A 16,207-nucleotide genomic window follows, 5' to 3' on the forward strand; every position below is an offset into this window, starting at 1 on the left:
TATACCTCCCTTGCCCTACCCTGGCTGAATCTATCTGACCTACTCAGGCCCACCTAGTTCATCTTTCTAAACCATAGTTCTGTGTCCCTCCCCTACTCAAAAACCTTCCCTGTACCATATGATCCAGAAATTCCACTTCTAGGTATAGACACAAAAAGAAAGCAGGGACTCAAACAGATATTTGCACACCCATGTTCACAGTAGCATTATACATAATAGCCAAAAGTGGAAACAACCCAAATGTCCATTAAAAGATGAATGGATAAACAAATGTGGTATACACATACAATGGAATATTATTCAGCCGCAAAAAGGAAGGAAATTCTGATACATGCTACAATATGGATGTACCTTGAAAACATTATACTAAGTAAAATAAGCCAGACACAGAAGGACAAGTATCGTATGGTTCCACTTATATGAAGGACACAGAACAGGCAAATTCGCAGAAAGTAAAACCAAAGTTGCCAGGGGCTGGGGGAGAAGAGAATGGGGCCTTCTTGTTGAGTGGGTAGAGAGTTTTGGATGAGATGATGAAAAGGTTCTGGAACTAGATAGTGGTGATGGTTGCAGAACATTGTGAATGTAATGAATACCACTGAATTGTACACTTAAAAATGGTTAAAACAGCAAATTTTGTTAGGTATACTCTACCACAAAAAAGAAAATTAAAAAAAACAAAACAAAACCCTTCCCTGGGTCCCAAGTGTCTACCAACTTAGAGATACCCCTTCATCCTGCACTGAGAGTCTTTCACCAAGCAGCCTTTCCTGCCCTTCCTCCTGGCCCTCTACTCCCTTCCGTAAGACTCACATCCTGCTGCCAAGCTGTGTACCTCGCTCTCCCCCCAACCCCACATTTGATAGTTAACCATGACAGGGAGCAAACTTTAAAATATTCCTTTTAATTGAAAATAGGGCCTGGTGTTTTCAAACAAAAAAACAAGTTCCATTTTCTTTGCTCTGCCAGTCATACACACAGGTTCTATTCTCATTTCTAAAATTACCTCTAGGTTTAAAGCTCGGGGGACTGAATGAGATACTCGTACTATAAACGGAGCCCCACCGATGTTTTATTTTGTACATTAAAATTGCCTGTAAATGCAGACAGCTCTGTGCAAATAAAAACAGAGTGTATTCCATTATCCGTAAATGTACCAGATAAAACTGTACTAAAGGGGAGAAATGAAATGATCTCCATGTAGCTCACTAGGCTGAGAAGCTCTCCTAGAATCGGCTCATGGGTAGAGTGGGTATTGACAAAGCTGAGGAAGGAACATTGACTTCTACCAAAATCTGGGGCAATAAATTTTCTTTCCTTTAGATTGCCTCCATAAAGTTCTGCCCACAATCAAAGGGATGTTAAAATAGTCAGAATTTAGGATATGTTAGAAAAAGAAATCAAACTATATAGGATTTGATAGGTTTTATCAGATGAAAGTGCTTTATGGGTCCACTAAACGTTTTACGTAAGTCAGCTGGGTAGTGTGACTGTTTTAAATGCAACACTATTTTTAATGAGGAATGTCCTTGAAAAGACTTGAAAATATTGCTGGGGCTGTCACGGCTCTAACAAATAGGCAGTTACCATATTTAGTCAATTATTATCACTTAGTTGCATTATTTAGCAAAACTTCAGATGGTAAATCTGAGAAAGTCTATAGCGTCTGCCTGAATTACACATTCCTACCACGTCTTCCACATCCTTCCGCTTTGCACAAAAATGAAATGAAGCCAAATATATCACAGCAAAGGGGACAGTGTACCAGATCCACTCAACAAACTAGATATATTCGGAGAAATCATGTTCCATTCGTTCTCCCCCAAAAGATTAAAAGCATCTTAATACCGTTCATTCCTTTTGCAGCTCTCCTCAAAGGTGACATTGACAGCATGTCACATTTTATCTTAAAAATGTGTATGTGTCATAATTTCATATTCGAGTACTTTATCAGCAAATTTTACATGAGAGGCATTCACATTCTGAAACTGGGTATAAAGGAAACCTCACATAAACAATAGGATCTACAAACTCTTCTAAATTTGATAATGTATGCTTTTTCTAAATTTGGCTTTTGCAATCACACCTTCTGAGTGTGTTGTTAAAATAGACTGAAAATGAATGCCCAACACATTTGGCTACAATGCTAAATTTTTATGTTCTCAGAATCAGAATTGCTTCCAGAAAGGAAATAAAACAGATTTTAAAAAATTTATAAGTACTGAAGGACTATGTGCTCCAAATTATTGCTAAGTGTAATCTAAAATCTAAAAATATATTTTTGGTCCCACAGAGGAATTTGTAGAGCAAAAACAGCAATGTCCTGATGCCTGCCTTCCTGTAAATCAGTAAGGCTGTGCAAATTGTTAGATTATCAAGATCAATGCTTCCTGGTGCAAGATTCCTTCTGATTTGGTTAATTCAGGCAACACAGTTTTTCACGATGCAGAGCTTTAGCAGAGCCTCCATATATTATAGTCTTACAGGAGTTATTATCTCTACTCTGCTGCACAAATTCACCACACACAGGGCTTCTTTGTGTTCAAGGTCATTATAAGTGGGTTCCCCTGTCACAGGTCCTCTTGGAAAGCTCACACCTAACATTTTCCAATTCCCTCCTAGCATTTCTGCACAACTACAGGGACCCACAAATAACAGCGTGCCCTGGCTTTTGTTTTCCTGTTTGACAAGTGACTGAACTTCAACAAGGAGGCCATTGAAAGAAAACAAAATCTTCTTTTCTCTGCTGCTCATTAGACCCTCATACATAGGACAGAGTGTCCCTCAAAACTAGTTAGAATGTAGATAAGACAGCTTAAGACTGGGGTATGCTTTGAATGTCTAAAAGCAACAGGTACTTTTTCAAGCAACAGGCAGAGAGCACAACATAAGAAATTAAGCTTACATTCCCATATCCCAATGTGACTAATGTAAGTTCAGGGGTAATATCACAATATAGAATCTCTGAAGTCACAATGAAACTTAATTGGATGTTAGTAGCATTGAGGTGTTTACAATATACAAATCTTTGTACTTGTGTATATTTTTGCAAAATTAAGAGGTTATGTGGAGAGCCAGAAGCATAGCAATACTTATCGTATACCAACCCCATTGGCAGCTGCCATCTGCACTATTGTCTCTATTGCTGATTTATTAAAATACCGCCCATCTCCACCAACCACCAGTGAGGATCCCTGGCGATCTTTTAGGTCTATGGAAAAGAATACACTCTGGATGAAATTCTCCAGATAGCATGGCTTTGCCTCGAAATAATAGGTTTTCTTCCGTAATCCACTAGTTCCTGGTTTCTGGTCGTAGTAGGGAGCTGTAGCAAAAGTCAACAGACGGAGAGGACCTTCTTCCATTTTTCTGTATTTCCCGGAAATCCATTCATCAGAATCACTCATCTTTCACTTCCACCAGTTGGCTCAGCGAGGGTGTCCAGAAAGCAGTCAAGGGTCCCCCAAATAGTCTGTCCAAACTGAAGCTGCAACAGTGTTGGCCGAGTAACTAAAATAGAGGTCTTGCCTGGAAGATGACTCTCAATGAGGAAGCAGAGTTAATTCCTGTTGTCGTCACCCCTTGTGAAAAAGTTAAAGACCAAACACCCACCCACATCCACAGATCTTCAAAGTTGTTTTGATGAGGACAGTCTGCGCACATAACCAAGCCAAATACCCTTCAATTATTTTTGCCTCGTTTCCCTGTTAGGGTGGAGACGGGTCCAGAGGGTGTTGCATGCAGCAGACTTCAGTTACAAACACCAGGTGGCCTACAGACTCCACTCTCAGAGCCAGACAAAGACGGAGCAAGTGCCGTCCTGAGACGCAGGATCATTAACAAGACACCCTGGTGTGGCTCCGACTGCTACTGACACCCCTAAAAACAGAGCCTCTCTGGGCAGGCATCACTGAGAAGGCCATCTGCAGCTAAAGTTGTTCCAGGCCATCTCACCAGTTAAAGGTCAATCTTAAAATGGAAGTGAAGGATCTCAGTTACCTCTGGTTTCCTTTCATCACTGTCATTTAGATACTTAAGTATTTGATACTCAAGTGATTTTTTTTTTAACTTCCCACATGCAATCCAAGTTAGAAGGAAAAAAAGCATCTAACAGAACAGATTTATTCACTGGCCACCAAAGATTTAACAAAAAAGTATTCAGTTCTAGAAGAATAGAGATTCACTAATATGCCCTGAATGACCAACAGCTTGGTCGTTCCCTTGAACTTATAGAAAAGTAGGGATGAAGACGCACCAAATCCTTGAAAGCATAAGCAGAATAGTGTGTGTGTGGTAGGGGAAGAGGGAAGTAAGTTCTTCTGAATGCATGAGGCTCGATCAAGTTATTATTTGGAAAAATAATATGAACATAAGATTAAATTTTGTATACTCATATTCTCAGTTTTAAGTAGACTTGACTTTTGTTTGTTTCTTTTTTTTTTTGCATTACACGGGTCTCTCACTGTTGTGGCCTCTCCCATTGCGGAGCACAGGCTCCGGACGCGCAGGCTCAGTGGCCATGGCTCACGGGCCCAGCCGCTCCGCGGCATGTGGGATCTTCCTGGACCGGGGCACGAACCCGTGTCCCCTGCATCGGCAGGCAGACTCTCAACCACTGCGCCACCAGGGAAGCCCTAAGTAGACTTGACTTTTAAGAAAACATTTTTAGTGAAGCAGTTTAAGTCCTTTGCATTTGAAGAACCTAAGATGTTTAAAAACGTTCTACCTCATCCCATTTGATCCCTGAGATTTTATTAATAATCTATTTTGGTACATACATGTTGTGTTCTTTATCTGGCTCAGCAAAAGTTGTCAATTACGAAGCTCCATTGTCAAGGTTTTGGTGAACTTGTTAACAAGGCTTAAAAAGTAAATCAGGACTAGTTATGCCACGTGTCTGGGGAGTTTGATGTGCATATAAAAGTCAGGTTTGCAAGGGAAAAGTAGTAATCTCTTGAGAAAGAAAACCTGAGTATTTTTCTACTAATTTGTCAAGCCAGGTCCAAAAGCAGACAGGCCCTGAGAGCAGCAGACTGCCCTCTGTGAGGCAAGAATGTCTCTGTGCTCTAGGGGCTATGCATACTGGACCAGGAGAGCCAACGGGCTCATGAGCAGAAAGCAGGCCACTACCAAGGAAGCCTAGTCTCCTTCAAATGGCAAACAGGGCTGGCCCACTTGAAAAGAGGACCTCGAGACATAACATTATAACAATTCACAGGACATGTCGATTAAGCTGAAAACCAGTCAGCCAAAAGACAATTGCTTTTTATAGCTTATTTTCCCCTCTTATTTCAATTTTAAGACTAAAATTCTTATGAAGTAAGCTTCCTTTATGAACAGTAGTTTACACGCCCAATGTTTTTCCACTTACTACAAATGCATTTTTTTAATTCATATTTTTTAAGTTCCGTGGCCAGTTTTCTCTGGTTTTAGATCTGCTCACAAATTATGCCTGTCTATGTGTGTTGACATATTTAATCCACATTTATGAAATATCAACTCAACAGTCTTTTCACTGGGAATAACAGAGCAACCAACCATGTAATTGGTAGTGTCCTTAACAAGGTCTTGAAAGCCCAGCATAGATTCAGGGACACTTCAGTGCAAAGGGGCTCCAATATCCCCACTAAAGGTTCTCTGCCCACACATTCCAGCGTGTTCTCTGTTGGTGATCAACCGCTCTCTCTCGAAGCTCTTTCTGAAGCCAGAACTAGAGGAGTAATGTTTTGTTGGGGGCTTTTCCCACACATTCACTTATTTTATTTACAGTTTATGCTCAATGCAAATCAATTCATAAAATGAGAAATGATGAAGAATCAAGGCATAACTATGAAAATTCAAAATCGATAGATGTTCAACACAAAAAAACTACAAGCATCAAAATGGGTTTGTTTGCAGCATAAGAGCCAACAGGTGTTATTTCAAAGGATGGCAAATGCTTGCTTATATTTTTTTAAAGACAGTGGCCACATCAGATACTAGAACACCTCAGCTTAGCAGTGTGTTTTCATATGAACTAAAATTTATTTCTAAAAATATTTTTTTCACATTGAAACTGTTGTAAGAGCTAAACTTCTCCAGGATTAAGCCTGTTCCTAGGCCTAGTACCAGTTTCTAATCACCTAAAAACTGACTGATACAGAAAGTATTCCAAACATAAGTATTCTGATTCTCAAAGGTTAAAAAATATATATTCTAAAGTAGTTTAGAAGAATCATTGCAAACAATAATGCTGGTACTCTTCCACTCCTAACTCTCCAAATAGCTGATATGCCACTTTGGGGTTCATTATTTGGTGGCCTCTCCCTTCCAAGGTTTTTAAATATACCTCCCCAGGGGCACACCTTCATATATAAAACATTATTGAACACAAATGGAAATAGACAGCAGTGTTTGAGCATCGAGAAGTCCTACCTGTGAAACCTGGGGAATCAGGTCACTAGGTGAACCCAGCGCCCGCTTCCTGGATGGGAATGTCCATGTGGACACATACACTTTTTTACTTCACTGTATGTGAGCCAGCTTTATGGCGAGGCATGGACTGGAAAAGACCCCATCTCTCATGGCCCTTGCACATGCCAGTGAATATCCAGCAATTTAAGCGCACATCAAATCTAAGGCTCCGAAGGAGAGTTCTGTACCCCCAAATTAACAGCAATGTTTTCACCAACTACATGTGTCAGCATGGTGTTTGGGAACATGCGAAACTAAACCAAAAAGATATAATCCTTGCCCTAGAAAAACTTCTGTTCTAAAGATGGGCCTGAGTCACTATAGAATTCAACCCCTCATAAAAATATTACCAGAAGCAGCAATGTTAGATGGACTGTGAAGTGTGGTAAAAAAGAAGAAGCATTAAAAACATTAAGCTTCCGAAGACGCTCAGACTAAGTGGGGTAGCTATTAAGAAACTCATTTGTTTGAGCTCTCGAGCAAAGGTTGAACTTCATCTTCGGAAACGTTACTGTCGAGCATAGCGAACCCAATTTGGCGTAATGAATTTGCCTGCCTTGCCAGTACTCCTTCACAGTGACACAAATTACATTTAAACCATGAGGGGGATTTAAGGATTATTCCCTTCAGACAAGGAACTTTCATACTGGTCTTGGGTCCAATCAATTTCACAATGGCAGAGTTATGAACCCCTTTGCTCCCAGCCTCGCAAAGACCCCAGCTCCCACTCTGATCAGCAATGATGCCTTCCTAGTAGAGCACAGCAGAAACTGAAGACTTGCCAATCCTTTATTCATTCTATCTTTCTTTTTTGCCATTGACAAATATTTACTGGGTTACTAACTGCTGTGCCCCAGGGTCAGTGGGAGGGCTGGACCCACGGCCTGAAAAGGTTCACCTCTTCACACCAAGAATTATTCTTTAGGGGCTTCCCTGCTGGCGCAGTGGTTGAGAGTCCACCTGCCGATGCAGGGGACACGGGTTCGTGTCCCAGTCCGGGAAGATCCCACATGCCGCGGAGCGGCTGGGTCCGTGAGCCATGGCCGCTGAGCCTGCGCGTCCGGGGCCTGTGCTCCGCAATGGGAGAGGCCACAACAGTGAGAGGCCCGCATAACGCAAAAAAAAAAAAAAAAAATTATTCTTTAGAAAATGCCACAGGTGTGGGCATAGTGGATAGAACTGGTAACCCTTTCTCTCAGCACAAGCACTAGAAAGAAAGCTACTAACTGGGCTAAAAGCAGCAGGGGTCATTAGACCCCCAGCCCAAAGCCCTGCACTTGTTGACAGCTGCAGATGCCTGCCTGAGTGCTTGGGGTGTTTGACCCCAGTGACAGGAAACAAAAGCTGGGAAAAGTCATTTATTTCTCCAACCAACAGTAAGTAGGCATGTAGTGAATGCCAGCCTCAGGAGAGGCACTGCAGGATAATGCAAAAACCACAGGTTCAGGAGCCAGACACAACCAGGGCTCATATCTTGCACTCTAAAATGTATGAGGAGGTATAATCTTGAGCAAGTTAACTGACTTGAACCTGTAAGATGGGGATAGCTGTCAAGGTTGTTCTGAGAACTGAATCAGGCAACAGGTGTGAAAACACTTAGTACCTGTGTCTGGCATACAGCAGATTATCAGTAAATGTCAGCCCCTCACCCTTCCATCCTTAATGTCCTTATGTCTAAAATGGGATAATGATACCTGCCTCACAAGGTTTGGGGGACGATGACTTCCCTGAATGTCTATGAAAGCCTTTGTGAACTAGAAAATGATGTAAATATATGAATTTTTTTCACATTCTGAGGGGTGATAGGGATAGGAAAGAAGGTGAATGGACCTTTGTTCTTAAGAAGTTCATTTTGGGGCTTCCCTGGTGGCGCAGTGGTTGAGAATCTGCCTGCTGATGCAGGAGACACGGGTTCGTGCCCTGGTCCGGGAAGATCCCACATGCCGCGGAGCAACTAAGCCTGTGAGCCATGGCCGCTAGGCCTGTGCGTCTGGAGCCTGTCCTCCGCAATGGGAGAGGCCACAACAGTGAGAGGGCCGCATACCGCAAAAAAAAAAAAAAAAAAAAAAAAAAAAAAAAGAAGTTCATTTTGGAGGAGCCATCACAGCTTGATGGCCTTGGTGCTGTCCCAGAGGTGCATGGACAGAGCCATGGCTCACAAGAGGTTGCAGTGATGGGGTAAGGCTGAAAAGTAGTTGGGGCAAGATTATAGAGTCTCATGAACCACAATAAAGTTTATTCTGCAGGCACCAAAAGCTATGGAAAGTTTTAAGCCAGAGGAATACAAACTGCTATTTTTTTGGAAAGTTGAATGGCTGCCAGAGGTGCATCTTGGAGGAGAGACTGGAAAAAGATGAACCAAGGCTTGCAAAAAAGGATTCCTTCTGCAGCTGAGGTGGCTCTGAGGATCCTGGTCTCTGTGATCTTGTCAAGAGCTGCTCCTCTTACATAGGACTTCAACTTTGAGTCTTGGCCAGTTTGGGCCCTTTTAAGTTATTTTCCTCCAATATGAAGACACTACCCGAATAAGCTCTCGTTCCTCTGACCCCTTCAGTTCACTCTCTCTCTTCTCTGAGAACTGTCCCCTACCCCACCCCACAAGAGTGGATACCTAGGGCCAAGTTTCTACTGTAAGACCCTGATGCCAGGCCATGATCACCAAGGGCAGACACCTGACCAAAGCTGGATCACTCATATTTTTTCTCCTAGGAATCTCGAATTAGGACTCAAAAGTGTGCCAGTCAGACTCAGTTAGTTCTTGAACTGCGAATACAGGTAAACTCAGGAGTTGTGGGGCAGGGATGTCGTGTCATGAGAATATCTATAGAATTGTAACTGGCAGCCAGATGATACATGAGAATATGAGACGATATTATGCAGGATCCAACTCTGGATCACTCAGGCATCCCTAACAGCTGGGGGCCTGATGTATAGGAAGAACTGGAAAAGAATTCAGAGTATATTCAAGCAGAATATAGGTTAGATGAATCTTCTCAAGTGGGTAAGGGTTGCAGACTCGTGAGACTCTCATGAGAGTTGGGGAATGTGGTCTTTGAACACAAGTCATTTGAGACTCCCCGGTGGCACTGGCATTCTGGACTGGGGTGCTTCCATAGTCAGATTTCTGGTCAGTGTCACCCACAATTCCATTGGAAAGGTAACTCCTAACTGCTTGGGATAAGAGAATTTTTTAAAAAAAATAGATCTTTATTGGAGTATAATTGTTTCACAATGCTGTGTTAGTTTCTGTTGTACACCAAAGTGAATCAGCCATATGTGTACATATGTCTCCATATCCCCTTCCTCTAGAGCCTCCCTCCCACCCTCCCTATCCCACCCCTCTAGGTCATCGCAAAGCATCAAGCTGATCTCCCTGTGCTATGCTGCTGTTTCCCACTAGCTAGCTATTTTACATCGGTAGTGTATACATGTCGATGCTACTCTCACTTCGCCCCAGCTTCCCCCTCCCACCCCGGGTCCTCAAGTCCAGTCTCTATGTCTACATCTTTATTCCTGCCCTGCAACTAGGTTCATCGGTACCAATTTTTTTTTTTAGATTCCATATATGTATTAGCATACAATATTTGTTTTTCTCTTTCTGACTTACTTCACTCTGTATGACAGACTCCAGGTACATCCACCTCACTACAAATAACTCAATTTTGTTTCTTTTTATGGCTGAGTAATATTCCATTGTATATATGTGCCACATCTTCTTTATCCATTCATCTGTCAATGGACATTTAGGTTGGTTCCATGTCCTGGCTATCATAAATAGTGCTGCAATGAACATTGTGGTACATGTCTCTTTTTGAATTATGGTTTTCTCAGGGTATATGCCCAGTAGTGGGATTGCTGGGTCATATGGTAGTTCTATTTTTATTTTTTTAAGGAACGTCCATACTGTTTTCCATAGTGGTTGTATCTATTTACATTCCCACCAACAGTGCAGGAGGGTTCCCTTTTCACCACACCCTTTCCAGCATTTCTTGTTTCTAGATTTTTTGATAATAGCCATTCTGACTGGCAAGAGGTGGTATCGCATTGTAGTTTTGATTTGCAGTTCTCTAATAATTAGTGATGGTGAGCATCTTTTCATGTGCCTCTTGGACACCTGTATGTCTTCCTTGGTGAAATGTTTATTTAGGTCTTCTGCCCATTTTTTAATTGGATTGTTTGTCTTTTTGATATTGAGCTCCATGAGCTGTTTGTATATTTTGGAGATTAATCCTTTGTCTGTTGTTTCATTTGCAAATATTTTCTCCCATTCTGAGGGTTGTCTTTTTGTCTTGTTTATGGTTTCCTTTGCTGTGCAAAAGCTTTGAAGTTTCATTAGGTCCCATTTGTTTATTTTTGTTTTTATTTCCCTTTCTCTAGGAGGTGGGTCAAAAAAGATATTGCTGTAGTTTATGTCAGAGTTTTTTTCCTATGTTTTCCTCTAAGAGTTTTATAGTGTCTGGTCTTACATTTAGGTCTTTAATCCATTTGAAGTTTATTTTTGTGTATGATGTTAGGTAGCATTCTAATTTCATTCTTTTACATGTAGCTGTCCAGTTTCCCGCACCACTTACTGAAGAGGCTGTCCTTTCTCCACTGTATGTTCTTGCCTCCCTTGTCATAAATTAGGTGACCATATGTGCGTGGGTTTATCTCTGGGCATTCTATCCTGTATCATTGATCTATATTGCTGTTTTTGTACTAGTACCATACTGTCTTGATTACTGTAGCTTTGTGATATAGTTTGAAGTTGGGGATTGGGCACTTCTTAACATAAAAAGATTTAGAATTAAGTGTAGACATGAAGTAAATCAAAATCATAGTAGAGAAATAATAAATCATAGTATTAATATTTTTGCAATAAGCTTGGGAGAAAATCTATACTTTAAGTACATTAAGGGACTTTGGGATATTGGTTTATCTAATAGATCGGCCCTGTGATTCCAATTTATAAGATATAGGTGAGTAACTTATTTTGACTTATGATTTCAAGTTAGAGAATTTTTTAAAAGTTATAAACATTATTGGATCATTCAAGAAAACTCTGAATGTACCATACTCATATATTTAAATAATCAGATGCAGAGAGTTTACTGCAATATTTCAGGGAATGGATTCTAAGGCCAGACTGACAAGAGTTGGAACCCAGTTCTGCCAGTCACTGGCTGTGTGATCTCAGACAAGTTACTTAACCTCTTTGGGCTTCCATTGCCCCATCTGTAAAAATGGGGAGAACAACAGTCCCCCTATCTCACTTATTGTTGCAGTCATGACTGAATGAAGTAATATACAGAAAATTCTAAAACCATTGCTGGCATAGGGTACCCTACACAAGTATCTGCTATTATCATTATTAGATTATATGAGAACAATAGGAATATTTTCAAAGTTTTGCTTGTTAGACAAAGGCTGTAAAAAGTAAATAAACATATTTGATTTATAAACTTGAAATATTCATAGGAGTTTCGAGTAAATGAGTATATAACTAAGACCTCACACACTCTCACTCACACACACACACACACACACACACACACACACACACACACACACACACACACTGCACCAACTTACACTGACAATGGAGCCAGCAGAGAGAGAGGAAAATGAAGCAGATGTGCTGAGATAAACAGAGAAGAGAGACAGAGGCTAGCTGCCTGGGCTCCTCTTGCTTCAGGCTCTTGTGAGGCCCAAGTGCCCACCCTGCCCTTGGCCTTCAGGAGACCCTCTGGCCTTATGATACAGTCCTCGTAGAGGCTCACTGTGTCACACTGGGTTTCTATTACTTGCCACATCTGCACGCTTCAGTGTGTTGAGCAGGGCTCTGTAGTGCATGGCTCCCATTTGCCAGCTCTGAGGCAGGCTCCACCTGCTGTCCCATCCAGGCAAGAGGAGGAAGAAAAGAAACCTCCGGCCTTCACACATTGAGCAACCTCAGCCAACAGCAAGGAGACCTTGGGCAAAGTATTTAACCTCTCGGTGCCCCCATTTTCTCATCTTTGAAATGGGGATTGATAATAGCATCTTCTTGGACTTACTGTGGTGATTTCATAGTATTGCTATCTAGAATCATTAGCTTGTACACCTGAAACTAACACAACATTATATGTTGATTATACCTCAATTTAAAAAATAATGCATCTCTTTTTTTTTTTTTTTTTTTTTTTTGTGGTATGCGGGCCTCTCACTGTTGTGGTCTCTCCCCTTGCGGAGCACAGGCTCTGGACACGCAGGCTCAGTGGCCACGGCTCACGGGCCCAGCCACTCCGCGGCATGTGGGATCTTCCCGGACCGGGGCACGAACCCGTGTCTCCTGCATCGGCAGGCGGATTCTCAACCACTGCGCCACCAGGGAAGGGAAGCCCCAAAAATGCATCTCTTAAAGAGAGTTGAAAACAGAAAGATACAGTACCTACTGCACAGGTTTGTTGTATAAAGGTACAATGAGTTAATAAATATAAAGAGCTTAGCACTGGCTGGTTCTAGTGCCCTGTGAGTCCTACATAAGAGTTAGCTTTTATGACTACCCTGAACCAATCTGAAAATATGTAGCTGCGTTTAATAGCTATCTATGAGTATATATGTTTTAATAGAGTTAGGAAGTGTCCTTTAAAGAAAAGGAGAAACTACATTAAACTATAAAGGTACAAGGCCAGAAGAATTACAAGGACCAAATGGTTTGCTTAGAGTTGTACAGAATCCCAGGTTCAAAAAATACTCCTGAAGCATATTTTGAAGTTAAAAACAAACAAAACTGCTGCCTAGGAGCGTGTACATCCTTTAGCACCTGCCAGTCTGTTGGCCCTCTGCTTACACCCATATGTCCAACAGTTACTATGTAAACTGACTTTTTCCATTCAGATCATCAGGCACTGTGCACCACGGGAAGATGACAGACTCAAGTTGTCAAACTCCTGATCTAAAAGGAGAGATTAATAAGTCAATAAATCATTTTAAAAGGAGTAAAATTTGTGAGCTTGCAAGGGTGCTCTGAGTGTTCAGAGAGAGAAAATTTTTGGAAGGCATTCCCCACTCCACAATTACCATTCTTAATTTGTGTGGTTAAATCTAAAGACAGTCTCTCCAACTTGAAGATGCTCAAGGCTTAGGAATTACTTTCATACAAAGTGCACATGTCAAGAAGATTCCTGTTTAATAAGAAACCACCAATATTCAATCATTCTGACCTTAAAAAAAAACAAACAATGAATATGGTTCATATAAACTTTTTATATGTATTTTTATCTTATTTCCTTTTTGGAGCATCCTTAAAATTTTTTTCATTTAAATCCCTGAAGAACATTCATTTGGAGCTAGCAGAATATTTTCCCATATTCTGGCTATTACCAGGAACTATGTATTAAAATTCTTTGGTAAAAAGAGGGCTATCTAAAGAATTGCTTTATTTCAAATCATTCATGGCTGTATGCTTCCCTCTGGTGTTAGAAAATGGAAACACAAGCAAGATTTCCTACAGCCTCAGAATGGGTGGGCTATCTGCCTGGGGCAGCATTACACAACTCTCAGGGGTACCGTTCACCTGGAATACAATGAGAACCAAGGCCCTTGGAATTCTGGTGGCAAACAGTGATTGGCCCTCTGTCAAATAATTAAAATGTGGCAGATTTCTTGACTTTTAAGAAGAAGAGATGTTACATTATTCTGTCTCCTCACTAAGGATTTTTCCAGTTGCACTGTCTGGCCAAACTAAGATGTCCAGCTGTAAAGAAACTGAATGAAGGTGGCCACAAAGAGGGGACATCTTTTTCTATGGGGTCTTTGTGAGTCTGAGTTTCTGTAAAGTGGGGATAGTAAAATTTCCTTTAAAGGTCCTGACAACAAATGAGGAAAGGCATGTAAAGTGCTTATCACAATGCTGGGCGGTAGAGTACCCACTCAGTAAATGTTATATAAACTACCAAAATAGAGATACTGAGAAGGACTGATCCCATCCTTCTAACACAACCCCTGATCTCTAAAGCACGTGGGCCCAGGCAGGAGAGAATCAATGCTCTGATTCGGCCTGTGGGATAGATTAAACACCTACGATGGGCCAGGGAAAAGGTGGAGGAAGAGGAATCTACAGTCCCTGCCCTAACCAGAGGACTTCAGGCAGGCCTGGGTCTGAATCCTTCCTTTGCCAGCTTCTAGCTGTGTATGGCCTTTCTGGTCTCATTTTTCTTATTTGTAAAACAGGGACAATGACACTGCTTTAAAGGCTGTTGTACAGTAGGAAATAATTGCAGTAGGTCACGATGTGCTGGGCAGTGTTCCAAGAGCTTTACAAGCATTAACTCACTTAATCTTTAAAACAACCGTATGAGATCAAGACTATTATTCTCAGCCCCTATCTTAGGTATAAGAACACTGGTTATGTCATCTGCCCAAGGTCAAATAGCTGGGAAATTGTGGAGATGGGTTTTGAACCCAGGGAATCTGGCTCCAGAACCCACCCTCTTAACCATCATGCCATGTAGCCTCTTATTGCATTATGTGGCCATGTGAATGGGAAATACACAATATGCAATAGCTTTTAAAACAGCGATCTAAAGAGATGTGGTCATTTTCCCGTTCTACACCATTTATGGGAATTCCTGGGATAAACAGTAGCCCAATTGGGCAGAGGCAGGACACTCTCGCTGGGTTTTAAGATTTAAGTGAGAACAAGGCTTCAGGAAAATCAAAAGTTGCACCACAACATAAAAGATTTGGGAACCCCCTAGACTACAGCTCTAGATAACTCTGTTAAAAATGTCTACCTTGAGGAATTCAGCATAGTGGAAATCTAGGTTTGCATCCCTACTCTTGATAATTTTTAGTATCTTGGTGATCTTGGGCAAATCACTTACCCTCTATTTCCTCATCAGTAAAACAGAGGTCTAAATACCAACTTCTTAAGAGTTGTTGACAAGATAAAAGGAGATCATGTAAAGGGCTTATCATGGTACACAGGATTACATGTAGGTTCTCAGGCAGGTTTATTTAATAACAACCCTGCGATGTAGATATCCTCACAATCACCATTTTACAGATGAGGAAACTGAGGCTTAGGGAATAAATGACTTGCTCAAAGTCTCACAACTAATAAACTGGAAGTCAGGCTTCGACACCAGTTTTAACGCCAAAGCTGGTGCTTAGGCTGTATGGCTTTGGATGATCAAGTGCATTTGAACCTGGAAAAAGTTAAGAGGAAATAGATTCCAGGTGACTCTCATCAGGATATTGGGCAAGTGCAAAGTATATAAGTTTTGGTGCCTGTACAACCCACTGAACTTGGTAGACAGAGCACAGGTGTTGTGTGTTGAACTGTGCATCCCACCAAAAAAAAAAAAAAAAAAGGATATGTTAAATTCTGAGCCCCAGATACCTGTGAATGTTACCTTATTTGGAAAAAGGGTCTTTGCAGACGCGATCAAATTAAGATGAGGTCATACTGGATTAGAATGGGCCATAAATCCAATGACTGGTGTCTTTATAAGGAGAGGGAGATTCAGAGAGAGACACGTAGGGAAGAAAGCCAGTGAAGACAGACGGAGATTGGAGTTCTCTGCACCAATGACTGCACCTTAGAGTCCTCCAAACCTTTGTATGCCCATCATTTAAATTAATTCTCATAAAACTCTCCAATAGGGCAGATACTAGAATTGATTCCATTTTACAAGTGTGAAAACTGAGCTTTAGATCAGTTAAGCAGAATACATGATATTGCACAGTAAACTGTACAACTGAGATTTGAATCAAAATCTTCATTTCCAAC

The 16,207-nt window shown here is 41.2% G+C and overlaps 1 protein-coding gene across 2 annotated transcripts in view; it reads right to left on the minus strand.

The window, feature by feature from the left end:
• Window positions 1-16,207, minus strand: part of PGM1 (phosphoglucomutase 1) — a 57,670-nt gene that overhangs the window by 29,305 nt on the left and 12,158 nt on the right. The window contains exon 1 of one of the 2 annotated variants that reach the window (XM_059045157.2): window positions 3,108-3,931. The exons of the other annotated variant lie outside the window; for it this stretch is intronic. Within the exon in view, the coding sequence (XP_058901140.1) occupies window positions 3,108-3,407 (300 nt within the window). The 5' untranslated portion in view covers window positions 3,408-3,931. Of the gene's footprint in view, window positions 1-3,107; window positions 3,932-16,207 lie in introns of those variants that run through there. 2 annotated transcript variants of the gene reach the window in all.

This window comes from Kogia breviceps, chromosome 1, assembly GCF_026419965.1.
Source record: "Kogia breviceps isolate mKogBre1 chromosome 1, mKogBre1 haplotype 1, whole genome shotgun sequence".
NCBI classification, from domain to species: domain Eukaryota; kingdom Metazoa; phylum Chordata; class Mammalia; order Artiodactyla; family Physeteridae; genus Kogia; species Kogia breviceps.